This window comes from Chrysochloris asiatica, unplaced genomic scaffold (assembly GCF_000296735.1).
Source record: "Chrysochloris asiatica unplaced genomic scaffold, ChrAsi1.0 scaffold00023, whole genome shotgun sequence".
NCBI lineage: Eukaryota > Metazoa > Chordata > Mammalia > Afrosoricida > Chrysochloridae > Chrysochloris > Chrysochloris asiatica.
The window spans coordinates 10,192,089-10,213,082 of record NW_006408541.1 but is presented as its reverse complement, the minus strand read 5'-3'; the positions used below and the strand labels follow the sequence as shown (position 1 = coordinate 10,213,082).

General features: G+C 42.8%; 1 protein-coding gene across 4 annotated transcripts in view; it reads right to left on the bottom strand.

The window, feature by feature from the left end:
- ZFP64 (ZFP64 zinc finger protein) overlaps positions 1 to 20,994 on the bottom strand; it is a 102,877-nt gene that overhangs the window by 56,969 nt on the left and 24,914 nt on the right. For 3 of the 4 annotated variants that reach the window (XM_006839173.1, XM_006839171.1, XM_006839172.1), the window contains exons 3-5: positions 16,417 to 16,578; positions 13,783 to 13,845; positions 6,507 to 6,758 (exon numbers count right to left, since the gene is read on the bottom strand). In XM_006839173.1, the coding sequence (XP_006839236.1) occupies positions 6,507 to 6,758; positions 13,783 to 13,845; positions 16,417 to 16,578 (477 nt within the window). The remainder of the gene's footprint in view (positions 1 to 6,506; positions 6,759 to 13,782; positions 13,846 to 16,416; positions 16,579 to 20,994) is intronic. The other variant, XM_006839174.1, reaches the window with a different exon arrangement.

The window sequence follows — 20,994 nt, the reverse complement described above, 5'->3', positions numbered from 1 at the left end:
GCAGGCCACACCCAGATCAGGGGGTGAGCTGAGTAAGAGCATTGCATCCTACCCAAATCCCCTTACAACTGATTGGCTGATCATATCAGATCATATTACGGAGATCATTACATAGCTGCTGAGTTACCTCATTACACAATTGCCCAACTATGAGATCCATGGCCCAGCCAAGTTGGCACATATTTTGGAAGAACACCTATCGACCCATGATACCATCCAAGTTATAGACCTTGGAAACTCGATTCATGAATTTGGAGCGAAGCATCTATGAACGCAGATTAAGAATCCCTGCTTCAGGATGTTCTTATAGGTTATTCAGTTACACCCCTATATCAAGTTACACCCCTATCAAGATAGAGGGGATGCACTTGACTTTTCTTTAATCAGCAGAGGTGAATCCCTGAAAATCCAGATGACCCAATCTCATAGTTGAGTTGCAAAATCGAACACTTCTTGACATGAAAAAAAGCAAAGGATTTAAATCCCTTCTTTTCTTTAATCACAGATTTATTTATTAGATGAGGCACACTGGTCAGTAAACAGTTCTGTGGCCTAAGAGCTCTCTGAAGCTAATGACTAGGCTTGTTCCCATCCACTAATATAAGAACCCACCTGATTTTGCCTAGCTACTTGACCAAACTCTAGTCAGGCTTCAGAAAAGCCTTTTGGACAGACAAGGCCTCAGTTTTCAGTTCCCTCCAGAGATGAGGCCAATCGGTTAGTCCTGAAAACCCCAATGTCAAAATAATCCTTGAGAAACTCATAACGGTCAGGCTGACCCAGATGGGTAGGAATATTCAAGCTTCTTGTAAAAGAGGGAATGTAGGACCATGAAAAAGACTCCATTCTGTACATTAGCCTGAACACATCCTCCTGTTCCAGGAACATGCTAAATCAGCTCATGCTGCTTTAGAATATCCTTTCACCCCTAGCAACAGCAAGAACTAGATAAGTAATAGACAGGACAACCCAAGGCCAGATGCCAGATGTTTTCCTTTTCCTAGCCTAAGAACAAAAGACCACCAGTAATGACCAACTAAACTGTAACAGCTCATACTTTGCCAAATGTCAACCAATCAGAGACTGTATCTCTAGTGCTGTGCAATGATGCCCCCTGAAACCCTATAAAAACTTGTGTGTATAGTGTGTCAGGGTCGCCTTTGTCTCCTGTTTTAGGAGTCTGTGAAAGTGGACCCCAGCGCGTTGGAAATAAATCTCTTGCTATTGCATCGAACTCGAGTCCTGTTGATCTTTTGGGGTCTCCTACTGGATTAGGCCACAAGGGGGCCTAACACTACCGGCTCCCACCAGTGGTATACAGCACAGATTTAATGTTTGTTAAATGCAACAGCAACTAATATATTTAAGCCGAAAGATGTTTTTTGAGTTGAAGTTCCAACCGAGACAAGTGACATTATATGTAATCACTCAAACAGAAGAAGGATAAAAACAGAAGCTTATTAATTTTCAATTTTAACAAGTGTCGCAGATTTGTAAAAGGGAAAAGGAACATCCCATGGAGATAGTTTATCGATGGTACACATAACACAGTTTTAGAAAATACCTTTTGCGGACCAACTGAAAAATGGTAAAAATGGCAAGTTCATCCTGACAAGTCAGGATGATTCTAAACTATTTTCATAAGAGCATCTTTCAGCTTCTGTAATCAAGGCTAGGGAAGAAACCCAAAGAAAGTCAGTTGGGCATAATTATGACTGCATCATTACTTTGCTGGTGTGGGTTAACTAAATGACCCTAAACTTCTTTCTGAGTCCTACCAGTAGCCGTGACCTCTGCCTCGAGGTCTGCATGCTTTCCCAACAGGGACAGGTAAACCTGCCATGAGCCCTAAGATGAGGCTTAACTACATGCGTGGCAGTGACCAATGGGGTATTCGATAACTGGAAGTGGGTCTGGGCTTTTAGGCTAGCTGGCTTGCACCCCCACCATCACCATGAGCTGGTGAAGTCTGGCCTGGCCCACTGGTCGCAGGAGGTGGATGAGCAATACACAGAACAGAGCTGGCTGACCCACAGCTAAGGTCAGTGGCCAGCCAGCCCAATGCCAGCAGACCCCCAGACATGGCAGTGAGTCCAGGCCTGACCGGCAGAGCTACCCACCAATAGAGCTGGACAAAGAAACTTACTGTTTTAAGTTACTGATGTTTTGTGATTGTTTGTTAGACTGCATTTTCTGGTGATAGTGAATAGGAATGTTGATAACTAGATATAAAAGATGTATCATACAGAAATAATGATGGATCACACAGGAATAAAGATGGATCACACAGAAATAAAGATGAATCACACAGGAATAAAGATGGATCACACAGGAATAAAGACGGATCACACAGGAATAAAGATGGATCACACAGTAACATCCCTGGGTGTCACTAATAGTTAAGTGCTCAGCTGGTAACTGAAAAGTTGGGGGTTTGAGTCCACCTAGAGATTCCTTAGAAGAAGAGCCTGGTGAGCTACTTCTGAAAACTCAAGACACTAAAATCCCTACAGAGTACAGTTCTCTGATACACACAGAATCAACTACTTTTATTCCAGAACAGAAACCCCAAATATGCTAAATTGGCTTTGGGATTGGGTAGTAGATAGACTAGAAAAATGTCAAGTCACCCACATGACAGAACAACTGGCAAAATTGTCTCCTGCAATAACCTAGAGGGTAGAGAGTGCTCTTAATGAACTTTCAGGCTTCAACAAAGAGATTCATTTCAGTGCCTTAACAAGCTGCATAAAGTAAGATCCCCACAAGAAAGAAACCGCCTCAAAGAAAAGATCTAGCCATTTTCTAAGCAGAATTTAGAGGGAATATAGGAGTTCTGGTGTGGTGTGGTGCTGTGGAATAAAGTACTGGACCACAAGGTCAGTTTAAACCACAGGGTCAGCAGTTCAAATTCACCAGCTGCTCCTCAGAAACCCTATCCAAGGTTGCTATGAGTCGGAACTGACTCAACAGCACTTAATAACAACAACAACATAGAAGTCCAAGATTTGTTTGGATGGCAGAGTTTATCATCTGTAGCATCTCCAGTCAGAAAGATTTTCAAAGTAAGGAGGAAGACTGAGGACAAAGGTCCTATCCAGGAATCTGATTTTAGTGTTAAACCCTAATGAGGGATGTGAACGCATGGCTTTCTGTTAAAGCCTCTAACAAATTCTTCTCTCAGATGCACTAAAGGATTCTTAGAACTCTCAAGGAACTCAACCCAGAGATGCCTGAGATGCCGAAAGTGATCGCAGTTGAGTTTAGGGAGGCAAGTTTTAGAAGAATTGAGAATGTGGCTTTGGGCACATGGTTATACAGGAAACTCACTGCGGTGAATTCTTTAATGTCTCTTCTAGTCACAGTCTGTAAACTCCTACCAAATGACTTTTCCCTGGTGGGTCTGGGTGAAAGAAGGTGGGGGAAGATGTTGATGGAGTTCATGATTCAGTTGTGAGTGATTGTTAACAGGGCTAGTTGTGATTGGTCAATTTTGCCATGTTGCAGGGTATAAAATGAGTCAGCTCAGAAGCAGGAATGCGGGAATCTCACAACCATCAGAGAAGAGGAGCCAGGAGTGGAGCAAGTCATTTGGACCTTGAGATCCCGGTGCATTGAAACTCCTCGATCCAGGGACAGAAAGCTGTGGCCGAGGAGAAACAGCAACAGAACCAAGAGCCACAGCACAAGACAGAATGGTGGGCTTCCCAGCCAGGGAGCAAGTTACGCTGAGTGACACTGGGCAGGAGGCTCAGTTGTGGAGCAGGTTTGCTGCCTCGTGGAGCTAGAGCCGATCTGAGGCTTAGAGTGCAGTGGTAGGCCCTGTGGGCATTTATGAGCCGTGCTAAAAGAGTTTTGTGGCATTACGAGAACAGCTTAGAGGCCAAGGACCAGAGAGCGGTCTGCTTGTGGACATAGCTGGGAACAGGCTGCCCTAATGGGTACAACTGTGCTTTGAGCATTTCTGATCCTGAATCCAGTCATCTGTTAACTTCCCTCATAAACCCCTTCCCTGCGAGTATGATGTCTGAGTTCTATGTGGCTGTTAGAACAGATGATCAAACCCAGGAGCAGAGAGTATTATGAGAGGCAGGGTTGGTGTCCTGTTTTTACACCCACGAAGTTTTCAAGAACGGCAAAACTGTTACCACCCTAGACAAACCCCAAATATAAACAGACCCCACACTTTCTATAGGCAGGAAGCAGGTGGAGAAAGTTTCTCAAGGAACACATTTTCCAATCCTTTTCAGAAGTAGCTAAGGCAAGTGGTGGAAGGGTGTTCCAGGGCACTGAGTCAAGAGTCAGGGAGCTGACCCAGGGTCTAATCAAGGGACACTCCCTGACCCCAAAGAGATTCAGAAACACTATCTATGGACTAGAGAGACTGCCTCGCAGTCTCCCCCTTGTATGGCAAATTAGCAGCAGTATCTTGGCTGTTTCATCTTTCATGATGGGTATGTTAGGCAGAAAACTGCTTATTGCTGGGCAGTTATGTGAGAGAAATAAACCTCTACCTTGTGTGAGGCCATGTTTGGGTTTCATTGTTAAAGCAGTTCAATCTGTACCTCATAAATACATATGCCAACTTGCCACCCATCACTGCTAATTATTCCCAGGTCTCTAGATCAGGGGAAACCATATCCTAACCAGACGAAGATCACAGATAACAGCCTTTCACGATCCTGTGACTGGATGAGACCTGTGAGGGTCTTAAGTGGGTATGAGATGTGAAAGTTGGTGGGCATGAAGCTAGACTGTGATTGTTTGTAAATGAGATGCCAGTTCTTTATCCCTCCCTAAATACCTGGTCTTTACTATGTAACCTTGTAGTGACTACCAACAATGGGTAAACTAAACCCCTCCAGGCCCACCTCTGCAACTTATTTTAGTCAATGGGATATTTTAAGACTTTATACAGGCAAAGGTTTGAAATAGGGTTATGCACTGGGGTTTGTGTATCTGCCACACCACAAGAAAGACAAGTCTCAGCTTGGTCCTTCACTGGTCCCAGTAGAAGGACGAGAACCCTGTGGAGCAAAGCCTAATTACCCTAGCCAAGTTTAACCAATGGACTGCCAGCTCAACCCACACATGTGATTTAGTTCCACCAAATCTACTTTACTACTGACTTTGTCAAGTATTTTTCCACCAAGTCTTCCCATACTGAAGAAGCTCTGGTGGTGTAGTGGGTTACCCACTGGACTGTTAACCACAAGGTCAGCAGTTCGAACCCACTGGCGGCGCCATGGGAGAAAGAAGAGGTTATCTGATACCATAAAGATTTACAGACTCAGAAAACCAAAGGGCAGTTCTTCTCGGTCTTACAGGGTTGATAGGAATCAGAATTGGCTCAATGGCAGTGGGCTTTGATGCTGCTGTACGATCAGCACTGAACTGCTAATTACTAGGTCAGCGGTTCAAATCCACCAGCTGCTCTCTGGGAACCTCATACAGGGTCTCTATAAGTCATAACTGACTTGACAGCACTTAACAATGACAACAATACTGAATTAAAGCATCCTGGTACAGCACTGTATGATAAGCACTGGACTCCTAACTGTAAGGTCGAGAGTTCAAAGCCACCAGCTGCTCTTTGGCAATGCTTTATAGCATCACTATGAGTTAGAACTGACTCAACGGCACTTAACAAATGCTGAATTAATTCGAGCGTATTTTATAAAACAATCAAGCTGTCTAGTCCATACATTATGTGGGAATTGATTACAAATACATTGTCTATGTCTCAATTTCAATTTCAATTTCATTTCATGCATATCCTCCAATACATAACTTACTAGTGGACAAGTTATAAAGTTACATAGAGCTATATGAGCGCATATATATGAGGGAAAGGAGCTCTGGTAGTGTAGTGGTTATGAATCGGGCTGCTAACCTCAAGGTCAGCAGAGGTTCCGTGGGAAAAAGATGAGGCTTTCTGCTCCTGTAAAGATTTACAGCCTCGGAAACCCTGTGCAGGGTCACTATGAGTCGGAACCGACGCCATAGTATTTAACAACAACAACAATATATGAGGGGCTTCAAACAGTTCATGGAATGACTCCATTAACTTTTCCCACAAATTTCTGAAGCCCCCTTATTCCCCCTTATTGTTGTTGCTAAGAACCGTGAAGTCGGTTCCGACTCATGGCGACGTTGTACAGGGTTTCCGAGGCTGTACAGGGAGCAGAACGCCTCATCACTCTCCTGCACAACCGCTGGTAGTTTCAAACTGCTGACCTTGTGGTTGGCAGCCTGACTCGTAAGCACTATGCTACCAGAGCTCCTTATATAGTTATAAATTTGACCCTCCTCATATTTTACTCTAAACTATCCTTCCAGGTAGGTGACAGGCAAAATTGCACAGAATGGGATGATTATCGCCTCCTGATTCATGTACTTCTATTGCACCTCAGTTCTCTCAGGTGCTTTAAAGATGCACCCATGGTTTAAACAACAGGAAGTTAGGAGCATCACAGCGTCACCAGAGACCCATGAGAAGGACTTACCCGTGTGGGACCGGAGGTGGACGGTGAGCTGGCTGGAGTTGCGGCTGGCGTAGGGGCAGATCTGGCACTTGAACGGCCGCTCGTCGGAATGGATCCGCAGGTGCTTGTTCAGGCTGCTGCTGTCGGCTGCGGCGTAGTCGCACGTCTTGCACTTGTAGGGTTTGAAGCCGGTGTGGCAGCGCATATGAGTCTTCAGTTTATCCTTCCGGCTGAAGCATTTGCCGCAAACGTCACACTTATGGGGTTTGTCTCCTTCAAACACACACACAGATGGCATCAGGAAGCCAGGTTACAAAAGACACACCCCTGGTGGCACCATGGTTTAAGCACTGGGCTGTCAAGCAAAAGGGTGGCGGTTCAAATCCACCAGCCACTCTGAAGGAGAAAGATGTGGTAATCTGCTTTCATAAAGGTTCGCAGCCTTGGGAACCCTGTTGTGCAGTTCTATTCTGTTTTATAGGGTCACTATGAGGAGCTCTGGTAGGATAGTGGTTACGAGTCGGGCTGCCAACCTCAATATCAAGGTCAGCAGTTTGAAACTACAAGCAGTTCTGCAGGAGGAAGATGAGGCGTTCTGCTCCCATAAAGATTTACAGCCTAGGAAACCCTGTGCAGGGTCACTATGAGTTGGAATCGACTCCACAGTACTTAAAAACATGAGTCCGAATCAACTTGATGGGGATGGGTTTTGGGTTTGGTATTATTAAAAAAAGTAATAGAGTCACCCCAGAATATTCAGAAAATGAAAAAAAAAACCAAACTTTTTAAAAGCTAGATGATTAGAGATGATCATCTGGCATATTGCAAGCAGGGAATTCCCTTCTGTTTTGTTTATTGTTGTTAAGTGCCGTCCAGTCGATTTTGACTCATAGCGACTCTGTATAGGTTTCTGAGGAGCGGCTGGTGGATTTGAACCTCTGACTTGCAGTTCAAATGGACCTTGCAATCCAGCGCATTAACCCACAGTGCCACACCAGGACTCCATTTTGTTTACTAGTATTTTCTATATTTTTTTCTATATTGAAATGATTACTTAAAAACAGAATTCACCTACAGTAAAATGTTAATGTTTTTATATGAAATAAAAAGCTGATCCTTGTCTCTTGCATTCATTCTCTTCTTTCTCTTCACAGTAAAGCCCCACTCTAAAATTCAGAATCCCTAAGTTTTAGTTAATGTCATGGGCTGATCAAAGGAATCCTGGTGACCCAGGGGTGAAGGGTTTAGCTGCTAAGTGAGAGGTTGGCTTTCAAATTTGCGTAGCAGGAGAAAGACCTCGCATACAGATGACAGCCAAGAAAGTTCTACTCGGTCACATGGGCTTGCTGTGAGTCAGAACCAACTACACAGCACCTAACAACAATGGCTGAGCAGCTAAAGACTATATTTCCCAGTCTCTCTTGCAGCTAGGTATGACTCTGTGACTAACTTGCCAAGGAATGGCAGAAAAAGTAAAATGCAAAGAAATTGCCTGTCTTTTGCTCTTTCTCTTTCTCCTCTTCTTGTTAAATGTAACCTGGACATGGGGGCGAGCCAGCAGGTGAGGTCAGGTGAAGGTAGGAAACCTATAGGCAGCGAAGTACTTTATTGTTGTTACTTGCTGTCCAGTTGGTTCCAACTCATAGCAACTCTGTATAGAGCTTCTGTGAGTTTGAACTGCTGACCTTGTAGTTAGCAGTCCAGTGTTGATCCTACAGTGCTACATCAGGACTCCCTAATGTAAACGAACGTAATATATTGCAACACAATTTAACAACATTAAGTAACGAGGCAGAAGGAGCCTACGGTCCTGCCTGCTTGCTAAACACAGAGCCACCCACCTGCCATATACGACCTGCTAACCACTCGTCAGCTGTGCATGAGAGAAATAAACCTCAACCTTGTGTGAGGCCATGTTTGGAGTTTACTGTTGTTAAGTGCTGTCAAGTTGGTTCCGACTCAGAGCGACCCTGAATAGGATTTCCGAGGACACAGAAGCTCAATCTGAACCAACTTGCCACCTATGAACTACCAATTACGTAATGTATACTTTCCCAAGCTTTTCTGGCTGCATTGGGTGTGTGCTGGTATAAAAACACTCTTGTCTAACTCCAACTGAAATACCTACCTCTTGAAAGGTACTGTGCCTTTGCATTATTTTACTGAATATACCCAGTGGCTGGGACTATAACTGGAATTGCCTTCTTAACCACACTCGTACCCTGCTTCTCCACGACTTTCTTGCATGCAAAACACTTTCGGTCATTTTTTCACATCTTTAAATGTGCACAAGACAGTACTTTATTGTTGTTGTTGCTGTTCTTAAGTGCTGTGAAGTCAGTTCCAATTCTTAGTGACCCTACACAGGGTTTCTGAGGCTTTAAATCTCCATAGAAGCAGAAAGCCTCATCTTTTTCCAGTGGAGTCGCTGGCAGGCTTGAACCACAGATCTTGTGACTCATACCTAGTCGAGTGCTTATCGTATGGAGCCACCATGTCCTTACTGTACTGTAGGAATGGATTAAAAAGTATTATACCACTCCTGACTTAGCCACTGAACAGAATGAAGCAGACAGGTACACACTGATATGGAAAGATACCTGACATTGAAAAGAAGAAAAGCAAGTTGTAGGGATGTTGTTGTGTGTTACTGAGTTGACTGTGTCCCTCTAGAACTGTCCCCCTAGGATGTCCTGGGTGGAATCTTTCCAGGAGCAGATCTCTATGTTTTTTTTCTGCTGCAGCTGCTGGGCTGAACCACCAACCTGTTCAGTTAGCCACCGAATGCCTGACCATGTGCCACCAAGACCCCTTTACAGTGTACAGTGTTCTAACTTATTAATAAAGAAGGAAAAACCATTTTTTAAATGTGTGTTTTAGGCCCATAATAGGCAGGTACACATTTTGCCAGGATACATACTAGATTACTGAGGCCGATGACTTTGGGGAGATGGGATTGGAAGGAATTAGACTGTGAGTAAGGATTTTTCACTTTTTAGTTTCTAATTCAAGGATATCAAATCTGTATTCTGGCCAAAGGCTAAATGTCTCTGGATATGTCAAATGGGTTTGGCCTGGATTCTCAGTGGTTTAGCAGTTCAGGTGAAGTGATCACCTCCATGATGATGACCTCATAGCCATGATGACATCATAGTCATGATGTGATGTCATTGTGCTGTAAATCCTCACTCTATGATGCTAATGAGGCCATATGCAGTCTCCAGGATTAGGTTGTCTCTTGAGTTAATCTTTTGTGAGATAAAAAAGGAAAGAGACGTGAGCAGGGTTCAGAGGGACCTACTATTACCAAGATAAAAGAACTAAAAGTGTAGAGAGGGGCAACTTAGACATTGGCTACCTAAAATGGGGAAGGTGGGGGAGGAGGGGTTATAAAGGCATGAAGTGACTGGCTTACAAGTTTTCAAGAGAAAGTTTGGTTTCAAAGTGTGTAGGGAAGGCAGAGTCCCCACTGAATAGTTTTCCTCTTGTCTAGAAGTGTCTGGTGAAAGGAGATGGGCATAAGATTTTTATGATTCATTAGTGAGTAATTGTTATTGTGACTGTGATTGTCACAACTGTAAAGGTAGAAGTTTTGTAACATAAAGGGGGGATTCGTTAATCTGACATTCCAGGAACAGAAGACCCTAAAACCATCATGGGAGAAGAACATGAATGGAAAATGGGACCCTATCCAGAGAAGCAGCGACACCAGAGATGGAGGCAGAGATGAGGACATGGAGAGAGGGAGCAGCTGAGGACTCTAGACTCATGGAAAGAGACAGTCTGTGTGCTGGCGGCCAGGAGGCAGGCTTGCAAAATGTGCCCTTTGAATGTTTAAATGATTATATATATATTCCTGAGTGTTTTTGTGTCCATCGAAATCAAACAAACAACAACAAAATAGGGAACAGAAGCAAATACTGTTGAATGATATGCACAGAGGGGACTGTAATCATTGCAATGAAATATGACAGGATGAGTGTAAAGCCATTGTTCTCCCATGTAAACTATCACTCAATTCACAATAAAAACTTAAAAAAAAATAAAACAAAAAAAGACTAGGAGTGGAATACATCCTTTGGGCCTGGTGTCCCTGCACTGTGATGTTCCTAGAGATCTCCAAGGAATGCTGGGTCTACAGAAGCTGAAAGGAAACCAGGACCTTTGCCCAGAGCTGACAAACAGAAAGTCTTCTCCTAGAGCATGCACTCTGAAACGTGGACTTCTCGCCTCCTGAGCTGTGAGAGAATACATTTCTGGTTGTTAAAGCCTCCAGTTGTGGCATTTTTCTTACAGCAGCACTAGGGCACAGTGGCAGCAGCAATGGGCTCTAGCATACCCAGGATTGTGAAGATGCTGCAGGGCCGGGCAGTGTTTCATTCTGTTGCGCAAAAGGATGCTATGAGTCGGTACCGACACAACAGCGCCTAACAACAGACAGGGATCTAGGGTAACCTCCTACCCCATTGCCAGCAAGTAGATTCTGACTTATAATGACCCTATAGGACCCTATAGGAGAACTGCTCCAGAGAGTTTTCAAGACCATAAATCTTTACAGGAGCAGACAGCCTTATCTATCTTCTTTGAGTAGCTGGTGGGTTTGAACTGCCAAGTTTGCTGTTAGCAGCCCAATGCTGAACCCACTGCACTACCAGGACTCCTTCAAGATTAAATAGTCAAGTGCTAAAATCAACTGTCAACCAAATCCAACTACTTTCATCATAGAATGAATATCTGGTGTTTAAGAATCTATCTCAAAAGTTGATTGAAAAGAATTTGATAATTGAAAATTTTAGTGGTCCAATTTTAAAACGCATTTCTCAGCACTGTCAGTTGCTAAATAGCTCTGGGGGTCACTGTATTGTGTGTTTGAGAACCGGAGAGTGGATGTGATGGCGGTAGAATGGATTCAGTGTCAGCTAGTTCTCCCAGTAAGGAGCGTTAGTGTGGTTGCAGCAGGATATTCAGCACCTCTTCCTCTCTGGGGTTACTGAGTATGGTAACAACACCTTCTCATCAGCTCTCCATTTTGAAGACGTCAGTGGAGATGCTGCTGTTCTGTGGAAACGATCCCAGCTTGGAAACGAACACACCACTGGCTTTGTGAAGAAGACGCTTTCTGAAAACGTGCCCAAACAGACTGAAGATCTTGGCCTTCATGTACATATTTACATAATGCTTTTTTCAGTCATCTTTAATAATTGGAGTGCTTTGCTCTGCTCTTCCAGTGATAATTATGCTATTGTGGACTGATCGAATGAATGTGTCACCACTGGAAACCAAAACGCAAGTTTCATTCTCCCTTATTATATTGAAAATGTTTACTGATATTTGAAATAGAATATTTGGTTAATTATAATCATACCAAGTAACATAATGCAGTGAGGCTGAGCCCAACACAATAAGGCAATATTGATCATGGTCAATATTTAGTTTTCAAAATAAATATCATAGCGGTGTACATTCCCGCATTTGCCAGTTCATCTTCCAAAGGCTGAGGCTTAACAGCTGACTTTGGGCAGTTAATGAAGCCAAAGTTGAATTTCAGTATGGTCCTACCCTGGTCACACTTTTACTATGAATTTAGACATGCTGAGTGGGAGTCAGCTCAATGGCACCTAACAAGGGACATGAAATTTTTTTTCTTTTTCTGTGTAGTGGTCTTTTTCTTTAGTTTTTATTTTATTGTGGTTAAAAATCTACGTATTGCCCAGATTATTTTAAGCCTTCAGTTAAAGAGGATTATTTACAGATAGTATTCATCTAAGGGAAAAATGTCTCTGATTATAAGGTTATTTTATAAAAAAAAAATAATAACCAAAATGAGGTCCTGTTCTTTATTAAATGTTTGTATATGGCCAATCCAGAACTCAGTTTTCACAGCAATTCAGTTAATTTATAAAAGCATTTTTCATCTTCTGTTGCTTCTCTTTGAAGAGAACAGTTTTAATTAAGGTACAAAAAAAAAGCTGTCTTACTAAATGTAATCGTCATTAAAAAAAAAAAAAATCTACGTAACAAAACATTTGCCATCTCAACATTTTTTAATGACATTAAGTTCATCACTCTTAACAGCGACTCAGTGGTGTTCAAGCCATGATTTCAACCTTTCTTTGCTGTTTCCTCCTGCCTTGGAGTGCTGATGTGGCGCTGTAGGATAAGCAATGGACTGCTAACCACAAGGTTGGCGGTTCAAACCCACAAGCTGCCCTTGGATGCCCTATACAGGGTGGCTGTGAGTTGGAACCAACTTGATGGCACTTAACAACAACCTGCCCTTTAAAGTACAGACAGTCCCAGTCTCTGACTGACAACGTATTCGTGTTATACTGAACCACACTTAAAATCAGCTGTGTTTATTTATTTACCTTTTTTGGGGGAGAGAGATTACATTTTATGGTTAGTAATAAGTCCTACTGTGGCACTATGGGTTAATGCACTGGACTGCAAAGTCAGTGTGAACTGCAAGGTCAGCGGTTTAAGCTCACCAGCTGCTCCTTGGAAACCCTATACAGGGTTGCTATGGGTCGGAACCAACTTTATGGCACTTCATAACAAAAACAACAACAACATGAACTAGAATTCCTGGTGTGGTGCTGTAGGATAAGCACTAGACTGCAAACCATAAGGTAAGCAGTTCAAACCTACCAGGTGCTCTTTGGAAACGCTCTACAGGGTTGCTATGAGTGGGAACCAACTTAATGGCCCTTAACAACACCAAGATAAACGAATGCTTACAATGTTGCAGCGTGTGATTCTTTGATGTTCATTCACAAATGGTCAATGTTATGATTTATAAAGATCCCAATAATACAAGGCAGTAATAATGAAAACTAAAAAAAATAAATGTCAGATTCAACTTACTACAGAGTAAGAACCCTGTTGTAAGTCAGGGGCTGTTAGTATTTATTTACTGCATTCCCCTTCACAATTGGCTAAATAACACAAGCTCACTGTAGCCAATGACAGAGAAAAACTTGTCAAGCTTCCAGAAATGCATGTTCGTTTACTTTTATGGGAATGTCTCCTCAAAATGAGAATGTGGACATCCACAGATTCGTTTTCAAAACACCTGGTGGTACACATTCCCACCCACATCCTCTCCGGCATAGGATTTTATCACTTTTAAACATTGTTCTGCCAAAATAAAGAGTAAAAATCAGCCTCTTATTTTTAATCCACTTTCATTTGAACCAATGAGGTTCTGTATCCCTTAGCACAGTTGACGTTTCAGGATCCGCAACTCCGAGTAGAAAGCAGGTGTTCAGGGTGTATGTGTGAACCAAATGTTACTTACCTGTGTGAATTTTTAAATGTCGCTCCATGTCCTTCATACCATAGGCAGTCTTGAATTGGCAACCTAAGAAAAAGCAAGGAAACATCATTACAAAAGGATACATTTCATCTGTTCTGGGGCGGGTGGTTGTTGAGAATGTTGTTGTTCTGTGTCATGGAGTCTGTTCCGACTCATAGCGACCCTGCACAGGGTTTCCGATCTTTACAGGAGCAGAAACCCTCATCTTTCTCCCACGGAACAGCTGGTAGTTTCGAACCACTGACTGTGAGATTAGCAGCCTGATTCGTAACCACTATGCTACCAGAGCTCCTTGTTGAGAATAGACACATATACCAACTTCAACAGCTTCTGCATGTGCTGTTAATTCAACGACAATGGTTATCTTGTTATAGTTCTGCAATCACTCTTAGCCTCTTTTTCTGAATTGTTCTTCCCCCGTGAACATAAACTCATTGTCCCTGGGTTTCTTACTACCTTTCCAGTTGCTGTCATCAGCTGATTCCAAATAGATTTAGAAAAGCACAATGCAGACGTACTCTACAAACGAAGCTAAAATACTTGTTTGGTTTTAAGACTTCAGGGAGGATTTTCTGTTTAAGGTTTAACAATTATGTCAGAGCACTGGTTTCAGAAGTTCATGGGTGCATGTGGTCTTTAAAGAAGCCTGGCAGAAACCACCTTAGTCAAGTGATTCAAGTTAACATCACAGAAATGGGTCAAAGATATCAACTGTCTCCTGATTCCATACGCCAAGAAGGACATAATATCAATGCTGTGGTTACTGCCTAAGCTTCCTTAACGAGATCTAGACGTTCCTTGGAAACCTTACACAGGGTTGCTACAAGTTGGAACCAATTCAATGGCACTTAACGACAACAACGTCTCACAAGGAGCCATTGGATAAACCAAACTACAGGCACAAACTGGGCTGTATGTTAGAAAACTACACAGGTCACAAAGGATAAAAGCTGAGGAACTAATCCTGATTAAAGGAAACTAAAGGCACATAAAAATGAAACGTTATGTGTAATCCAGAATTGTTTTCAGAGGAGGGAGAATATTTCTCTTTTGATCTAAAAGACATGTGTGGGACTAATGGAATTTGAATCAAGACAGTAGAATTAATGCCAGCTGCTACGGAGTCAATTCTGAGGCAGGATGACTTCATGTGTTCTATAGGGTTTTCAAAATCTGAATTTTTCAGGAGAACACCAGTTCTTTCTTTTGGGGCACCTCTGAGTGGCCTTGAACTGCCAACCTTTTGATCAGTAGGCTGGCACGTCACCGTTGGCTCCACCCAAGGACTGCAGATTTGGTAACAGTACTGTATGAATGTTAATTGCCAGATTTGATGACTGTATCATGGTTCTATAAAACAATTCCTTGGATTTTAGAAAACATGTGCTGGTAAAAGGGCATCATACATTCAACTGATTTTCTAAAGTTTTGAGGAAAAAAACAGATGAACGAACGAGGGTGCTTCAGAAAGTCTGGGGAAGGAAATGAAGATAAGATTCTTATGATTCAATAGTGAGTAATTGTCATAGTGATGAATTGCAAGTGTTACAACTGTTAAGATAGAGGTTTTGTGGCAAAAAGGGGGCAGTAATTAGTCTTATATTCCAGGAACAGAGGACCCTAGGACCATCAAGGGAGAAGAGCACGAGTAGAATGTGGGACCCTAACCAGAGAAGCAATGACACCAGAGATGGAGGCAAAGATGAGGACATGGAGAGAGAGAGCAGCTGAGGACACCAGACTCATGGAAAGAGAAAGGCTGTGTGCTGGTGGCCAGGGGGCAGGCTTGCAGAATGTGCCCTTTGGTTGTTTAAAATGATTCTACATTCCCGAGTGTTTTGGTGTACATCTAAAAAAAAAAGGAAGAAGGAATAGAGGCAGGTACTGAATGATGATGCATGGCGGGGGTTGTAATCATTGCAATGAAACGAAATACGACAGGATGAATATAAAATTGGAAAAATTCCATTGTTTTATAATTCCATTTTCCCACAATTTTTGAAATGCCCTCCTTTGTGGAGAAAATGACCATACAAATACAGCAAACTGGTAGCGTTTAGGGAATCTATACTGGTGTGGTGCTGTGGGTTAATGCGCCAGACTGCAAAAGCCATTTGAACTGCAAGGTCAGTGGTTTAAGCTCACTAGTCATTCCTTGGAAACCCTATATAGGGTTGCTATGGATCAGAACTAACTCAATGGCACTTAACAACAACAACATATGAGGAATATACAGATGTTTTTTAGTAATGTTTTTGCAACTTTTCTGTAAGTCTGAAATTATTTCAAACTTAAAAAATAAAATAAGAATAAGAAGAAGGAAAGAAAGATGTCTTTCTGGCCATTTTACTAAGCGATAGCCCACGAAGAAAAATGTCAAGAAACCTGAAATTCTCACAAGTCCCACGTCAAAACCTGTGTCTATACAAGTCCCCAGGCAGGGTGATGAGGGACAGTGGGAGAGTGGCCAGATGTGCTGATGGTAACTCCGCCTGGCATCCAGGGATGGGACTCGAAGCACATCAAGGTCCAGTTACTGGGAATCTGAGAGGTAGAACCAGACACCTGGTTAGACGTCACATCCTCTGCACAATCAAGGCTTAACGCTGCATTTACCTGGATAGCAACAGTTCAGTTTCTTTTGAGCAGGTGCAGCTGCAGGCTTTTTGGTGCGTGTCTTGGCAGGGAGAGAGATGACAGTAGCTGTCTGGTTTTCATTGCTTTCCGTGGGCAGGTAAGTCTGATAACCATGTTCAAAAACAAATTCGGGGGCTGAAACTAAAAGAGATGATGATTATTACTTTTCCTTATATGAGCACCCCACAGCAACCTCTGTGCCTTTGCACATATTATCAGGAGAAACCAGTCCCTGGAGAAGGACATCATGCTTGGTACAGTGAAGGGTCAGCAAAACAGAGGAAGACCTCCAACCACAGGGCAAACACAATGAGCTCAAGTTTAACAATGATTGTAAGTATGTTGTAGGAGCGGGTAGTGTTTCATTCTGTTGTGCATAGGGTCACTATGAGTTGGAACTGACTGGACTGCATCTAAGAACAACATCATCATGAAATCCGTTAGCTTACAATTGAAATGTATTGCTGGTTTCTTTCTTTTAAATATTTTATTGTAAATTATGTGATAGTTTACATGGGAGAACATTAGCTTTACAGTCATCCTATAGTATATCGTTTCATTGCCATGGTTACAATCCCTCCATGCATCATCAACCAACCAAAGGGTATACACTACAAGCCTGCCTCTCTGGTTGTCAGCACACAGCCCCTCTCCCTCTCTGGTTCTAAAGTCCCCAGCAGCTCCATCTCTGCACATCATCATCTCTGGCTCCATTTCAGGCATCACTGTTTCTCTGGGTAGGGTTCCGTTCTCTGATCTTCTCCCTTGATGGTCCCAGGGACCTCTGCTCCTAGACCGAAAAGTTAATCACTCCCCTCATTGCTACAAAACGTCTACCTTTACATTTCAAACCCTGTCAGTCCTGATAGCAATTATTCACTATTGTATCACAAGAGACCCATCTGCATCTCCTTTCGTTAGCCCGGCCCAGACAGATTGGATACTACCTTCCTCCACACCCTCTTTTTCTTCTTTTTTTTTTAAATTTATGGCGGTAAAATATAAATAACAAAACATTGGTCATTTTTAACCATTTTGCATCAGGATTATGAGTTATTCATGTTGTAGCATGAATGCGAATTTAATTTCTTTCTAAAGCTGAATAATATTCCATCGTATGGTAAGGTCATCAACTCAGTTCAGACTCATAGCAACCCTGTATAGGGTCTCTGAGGAGCAACTGGTGGGTTTGAACCACCGAACTTGCAGTTAGCAGTCCAGTGCTATCCTATGCCTCTACCACACACACACTCACACACACTCCATTTATCTGCTGATGGACATGGGTGGTTTCCACCGTTTGGCCACGGTGAACAGTGCTGCAGTGAACATTGGTCTACAACTATATGCTTTCAAATCTGTAGTGTCTTTGCACTGAAGTTTTTGAATAAAAAAACAAAAAACAAAACTCTGAATATGAAATTCCAAATTTCATTTTTCTTTTTTGCTTATAAAAGAATTGTGTGACTACTTTGTTACTTTAACAGTCTAAAGTTTAGAGCTTGGAAATATTCTTTCTTCCTTTGCTGGTGGTGGTGGTGGTTATATGCCATGGAGTCAGTCCCGACTCATAGCGACCCTGTACAGGGTTTCCGAGGCTGTAAATCTTTATGTGAACAGAAAGCCTCGTCTTTCTCCCATGGAGCAAGTGGTAGATTTGAATTGCTGACCTTGTGGTTAGCCAGTTTGTAATCCACTATACTGAAATGTAAACTTTATCAAAGATCTTTGACCTATATCAGAAGTAGTTTACCAGGGCTCCTTTGGTGTTGTTTTGTTGTTAAGTGCTATCGAGTCAGTTCTGACCCATAGTGACCCTGTATAGGGTTTCCAAGGAGCTACCGGTGAGCTTGAACCGCCGACCTTGCAGTTCAAACAGCTTCGCAGTCTGGTGCAATAGGGCTCCTTTAGTATAATGTAATTTGTCACATGGAAACTTGACTGAAAATACAGAGTAACTCTGAGGAATTGGGACTGGCTTTTGGGTGAACTTGTACAGGAGAGAGAACCTAATGTCACTTCTGAGCAGCATTTTCACAGTCTGCTCCCCCAGCTTCAGTCCCAGGGCACCACCACCTTTGACATTTTTCCATTTTACTTAATGACTGTATTTACTGGTAGCCCCCAACTTACACGGGCTCTCTTCTGATGGCTACATTGTAAACTGCTTCTGATATAGGTCAAAGATCTTTGATAAAGTTTACATTTCAGTATGATTGCCCTTGATGACCAATACCTGTATACTGATGCTTATTTGGCTAGCAAGCTTCCAGGTGATTCTAATGTATGCTCAAGTTGTAGCGCCACTGACAGACAGTGCTGACCTCAGCACCTCAGCAGCAGACCTCACCACAGCTCTGTAGAATCCAGGGAGTTCACCTTCTAGATGGCTCCTTTCAAGAACAGATGGAATGCAGCTATTCCTCCAACAACTCAGTAATAGCTGATCTACACCGCTTCTCGCTCCAGTTTCTGTGAGAGTGTGTATGAGTGTGTGTGACAAAATACATGTGTATGAGTGTGTATGCGTGTCTGTGAAAGAATGTGTGTGAGTCTGCATACTATGTATAAACAGTATAGTGTGTGTGTGTGTGTGTGTAGCAACTGTGTGACATACGTGTGTATGAGTGTGTATGCATGTCTGTGAAACGATGTGTGTGGGTCTGCATACTATGTATAAACAGTATAGTGTGTGTTTGTGCAACTGTGTGACATACTTGTGTATGAGTGTGTATGCATGTCTGTGAAAGGATGTGTGTAAGTCTGTGTACTGTGTATAAACAGTATAGTGTGTGTTTGTGCAACTGTGTGACATGTGTGTATGAGTGTGTATGCATGTCTGTGAAAGAATGTGTGAGTACTGTGTGTAAACAGTATTTTTGTGTGTGTGTGTGCGCGCAACTGTGTGACAATGTGTGGACAAGTGTGTGCTGTGTAGTGTGTATAAATGTGTGTGAGACAATGTGTGTATGAGTGTACAACTGCGTTTGAGACAGTGTGTGTATGAGCGTGTGTGTGTTGTGTCCAGTGTGTATATGTGTATAGTGTGTATGAGTGTTGTGTATGAGTGTCAGTATTGTTTGCAAGTGTTGAGTGTATGCAAAAATATTGTATGAATGTGTGTCAGTGTGTGTGTGCACACAAGTGTGTGACAATACGTGTGTATTGTGTGTGTGTGGGGGGGAGTATAGTGTATCGTGAGAGAATACTTTGTATGTGTGAATATTGTAGAAGGTGTGTATATGTGTATGGTGTATGTGAGAAAGACAATATGCATGTATGTGTGTGCGTGTGCGTGTGTGTGTGTGTATGAGTGAGTATGGAGAATCCTGGTGTAGCGCTGTAGGATCAGCACTGGACAGTGAACCAAAAGGTCAAGAGTTCAAACCTACCAGATGCTCTTCAGAAACCCCATACAGGGTCGGTATGGTGCCTCTTAACAACACAACACAATATGTGTGAATATTGTGTAGCGTATGTACGAGGAGTATGCATGAGAGTGTGCATGCATGAGTGTGAGTATGTATGTATGCGTGTGAGTTCGGTGTATGAAAGTATGTGAGTGTGTGGCTCTGAGTGTGAGTGCATGTGTGTTTGAGTGTGTAGTCCGGTTGGCCTAGGGCGAACCTCTGTCTCCACCATTCACCTTTAGCTGAAGGCCCTTTTACCTCGTCACCTCATGTGTCTGTTGTTGGCTTCTTTTGACAGTGAGATGGGGATATTAGCAGGGATCTTAAGCTTTGTTCTAGTAAAGACTCAACGAGGTGAAGAGACAAAGAGCAGCCCAGGGTAGGTGTCAGCTGCTAGTACTGTAATTATGGAAACAATACTAGATTATCATCCCACAGTCTGCACTTGGTTTTGGTATAAGGTGTGACCTTGGCCATGGGGAACATGCGTGCCCAGCACAAGTCCATGCAGCAGGGACAATCATCTTGGGAGTGATTCTAGCAGAGGTGTGACTTGTCCAGAAACATGGTTCCTAGCCCTTCCTTTCATCGAGGCCGTAGCAACGGGCACAGCTTTCTGTGGGGGTTTCATTTCCAACTTCTTGCCAGCACACAGGTCTCTTCCACTACCCTGTTGTGATGCCTACAACCAAGTCCCCTGTTGAGACGCCTCACAACACCTGGCCCCCAGCAACTCCCAACATCACACACTTGCCGCTGGCCTTTGGTGTCTTTGTTTTGCCCCCTGCTTTCCAGAGTGTTCAGGTGCATATAAGAGGCCTGTTTGCTTTATTACATCCTGGTTTGCAGCAGAAGGGGCTTGGATCTCTAGGTTATTCATTCATGATCTGGTTTAACATGTAAGGTTGCACATGAATTTAATTGAATACCAAAATCTTTTTTCTGGAAGCTTCTGCTGATTGATCTCTGACACCCATTGGGCTCTAACGAACTAACTAAATGCAGCCCCTCTTCCACACAACTGCCCCTCAAATACGAAAAGACACTCCGCATCTCCCCAAGCCACCTGCTTCCATTTCTCTCAATTTTAAAAACTCCATGTTGAAGCCTTTTTTTTAAGTTGAAAACATTTTGTCATTTAAAAAAA